Here is a 3,053-nt window from a genome sequence, read left to right as displayed (position 1 = left end):
TCTGACCTCAGAATTAAAACCATAATTTTATTTATTCACAAAGAAACACAGTGATGCCCCACATTCGTACTAGAAATCGATTAAGAATTTTTGGTAGCATGACATTCATATTTTAATCAATCATCTGGCCATTCGTTCAGACTCAGCTTACCATGTCATGTTTGCCAACCATCAACGTTCACAGAATTGCAGTAACCTTTCAAAAGGTTGATGGAAATAATGTTTATTTTCAGGTAGCACATATGAAGAAATTTTCAAAGGAGTTCAAAACATCAAACTTTGAAAATAGTGTACTTTTACCAATCATAAACATAAAGTGGAAAGATCACTCCTCGTGTGCGAACATGTGCTAATCAGTAGGATTACTCAGCATTAACTTAGACTGAATTAACTCAATAAAGCTCTGGCAGTGGGATAATAATACATGACGCTCCTAGATAAGATGTAAATAAGCCAAGCGACATCAACACATCATTTTGATATAATCAGGTTCTGAGAACTCTGAAAGGAAGTCCATGGCCCGGTATGATGACATCAGCAGAATTCAGAGCCTTCTGTCGACTGACTTCCTGCACTGCACTGTTCATACTCAAATCCTTCCAGCTGTTGTCATCAGACCAGCACTCAAATAAGTCCCCTGCAACGAGGACAGTCCCAACAGATGTCCCCTCCACCTGGACGCTGACGTCTTGTCCTGTGTGGCCCGGGGTGGGAACGACACACACCTGTGATGGAGGAAGACTGGATGAACACCAGATACACCGAATTTAACAGCCTTCATAGAGATGGTTCACACATGATTTTCTTTAATCCATTTCACAGTGAGTGATACTTTGATTATTGTTCTGATTCCTGATGATTTCACTGTGATGCTCAAAGTAAAAGGGGTGGAAATCATCAGGAACAATGAATGACATAAAAACACAGAACTGCCACTTGATCTCACGGGACAGTATTTTGGGGATATACCACGTGGCCCTTAGGTCCAATTATTTCATTATTCATAGCAAATTTGTTCAAAACATATTGCAGTTCAGAATGAAGGTAAATGCTGCAACTTGTTCATAAGATTCTAAACTTTTTGTATATATCTCGCTATTTTACAGAATGTTTTTTTGTTGTTGTTTGCTTGGTAAAACAATTCACTCCCTGCCTGGTTCATTCATTCCATGTGAACTTACAAGACAAAACTAAAACCTGAAACACCTCCTGGTGATTAGTTATTCTGCTTTTTCTTTTTTTAATGTTCCCACTACAAATGTTCCTCGGACTCGGCTTAAGAGAAAAGGAGATTGGGCCTTCTTCGTTGCTGCTCCTATTCAATGGAATAATCTACTTTTCCAGATTAGATCTGTGCTCTATAAATAAATTCGACATTTAAACATTGGTTTTGGAGAAGTTAACACTGAAATTCAGGAATGGCATCCTGTCCATCCTAACTGTGCTGTTTATGTTTCAGAGGAGTTACATTTTCTTTCCCCGGGTCTACAGCCATTTTACTGAGCTGTCAGAGTGACTACAGCTTTCTCTTTGAAGGGCGTTGAGCAGCAAAGCTTCTCTTGGCCAGTGAGCTGGCTGAAAGAAAGTTTCCACAAACAAAATCACTTATCTAGAAATAAACTTTGAGATTCTGCTTGTCTGTTTTGCAGCCAACTTGCAGAATCCACTGATTATTTCCTTAGACAGAAATAGTCGGAACCACTTTTAATAAAAATTGCACTTGACTGCATGGTTTGATAATTAAGATTGGATGTATAATTGGATTGAATTGTTTGTTTTTTGTTTGTTTTTCACATATGTTGTGAATTGCTGCTGAGCACACAGTTGCACAGTCGGACCAGAACCGGATAGTCCAGATAGTCCAACTGATCTAATATCAACTCTGATGCTAAATCAGAATAAGAAAAAGAAAAGAAAAAAGACAGCTTTATACAATAAAAATTCTAAGGAGTTTAAGAACTATTAGCAATTCAAGCAACTAACGGAGGACCGTTGCGTGTCTGTAACCTTTTCACGGACACAAGTTGTGGAGCTGTGTGTTAGTGATTTAAAGAGAGCTTTTAGAAGTATCAAATGACAGATTATTTCCGCAATAGTCACATCATCGCTGTTGTGTTTTAAGGTGAAAGTTGGCGGTTTTCTGACTTCCAGGGTTGTTAGTTAAGATTTCCTAGGGCAATGAAACGCACCACGTGAATCTTTCCAAAGAATCAACCAGAAGCATCAGTCGCACACTCAGACTGTTTTGGTGAAGTTTCAATAAAGTGTTGCAGGCGATGTGATCCTTACATGATCATCCACTGAGTAGACATGTCCCTCTGCCAGCTGGTTGGGACGGTAAATGTCCCCCTCACTGATATCATATCCCACTATAGTCAATGCAGAAGGGAAGAGATTCAGATTTCCAATGTGATCTGAATGTCCGTGAGTCCCCACCACCAGCTGTATGTCCCCGGGCTCCAGGCCTCTTCGCTTTAGTGACTGGAGGAGGAACTCCCGGTCCCACGGGCCCCCGGTGTCCACCAGAATGTCCATGACGCCCCTTATGAGGGTGATAGTCCCGTCGGCTCTAAACGACCCATCAGACTGAGGGACGCAGTAACCAACTTTAAGGACGGACACAGAGTACGGCTGTCCCGGGAAGTCCAGCTGAGTCTCTGACAAACACACTCTCTGGTACCGATCACACCCTGCGGCCATCTGACCCTCAAATTCAAACGACTTCCAGCAAAAACACGCCAAACTGCTGCCTGCGACTCGCAGGATGGACGCTTCTTCTTCTTTACAAGGACTGATCTGTGGTGGGATGCTGCCCTCTTTCGGTCCAGACATGCAACTGAATAAAACCCTCTGCAAACGTCTGAAGAGTTTTAATGGTTAACTTTTTAGCGTTTTGTTGAGATGATATGGATAACTCCAGATTGTTTTTGCTGGAAATGTTTTCCAGCTAACATTAACATTTAGCTTCCAGATAAGACTAAAAGCTAACGTCAGAACCACAATAGGCTTTTATTTTTATTTTTTTTTATAAACAACTGCTGTTTGACGAAAAC

The 3,053-nt window shown here is 41.0% G+C and overlaps 1 protein-coding gene across 1 annotated transcript; it reads right to left on the bottom strand.

Moving 5' to 3' along the window:
* Positions 1-2,769, bottom strand: mblac1 (metallo-beta-lactamase domain containing 1). The gene is made up of 2 exons (XM_055058553.1): positions 2,290-2,769; positions 1-725 (listed from the first exon to the last, which is right to left on the bottom strand). The coding sequence occupies exons 1-2, from the start codon at positions 2,698-2,700 to the stop codon at positions 486-488; spliced, it is 651 nt and encodes a 216-aa protein (XP_054914528.1). The 5' UTR covers positions 2,701-2,769; the 3' UTR covers positions 1-485.
* Between the last annotated feature and the right edge of the window lie 284 nt (positions 2,770-3,053).

Source organism: Poeciliopsis prolifica, unplaced genomic scaffold (genome assembly GCF_027474105.1).
Source record: "Poeciliopsis prolifica strain line A6 unplaced genomic scaffold, Auburn_PproV2 SCAFFOLD051, whole genome shotgun sequence".
NCBI classification, from domain to species: domain Eukaryota; kingdom Metazoa; phylum Chordata; class Actinopteri; order Cyprinodontiformes; family Poeciliidae; genus Poeciliopsis; species Poeciliopsis prolifica.
This window is presented reverse-complemented; position numbering and strand designations above follow the sequence as displayed.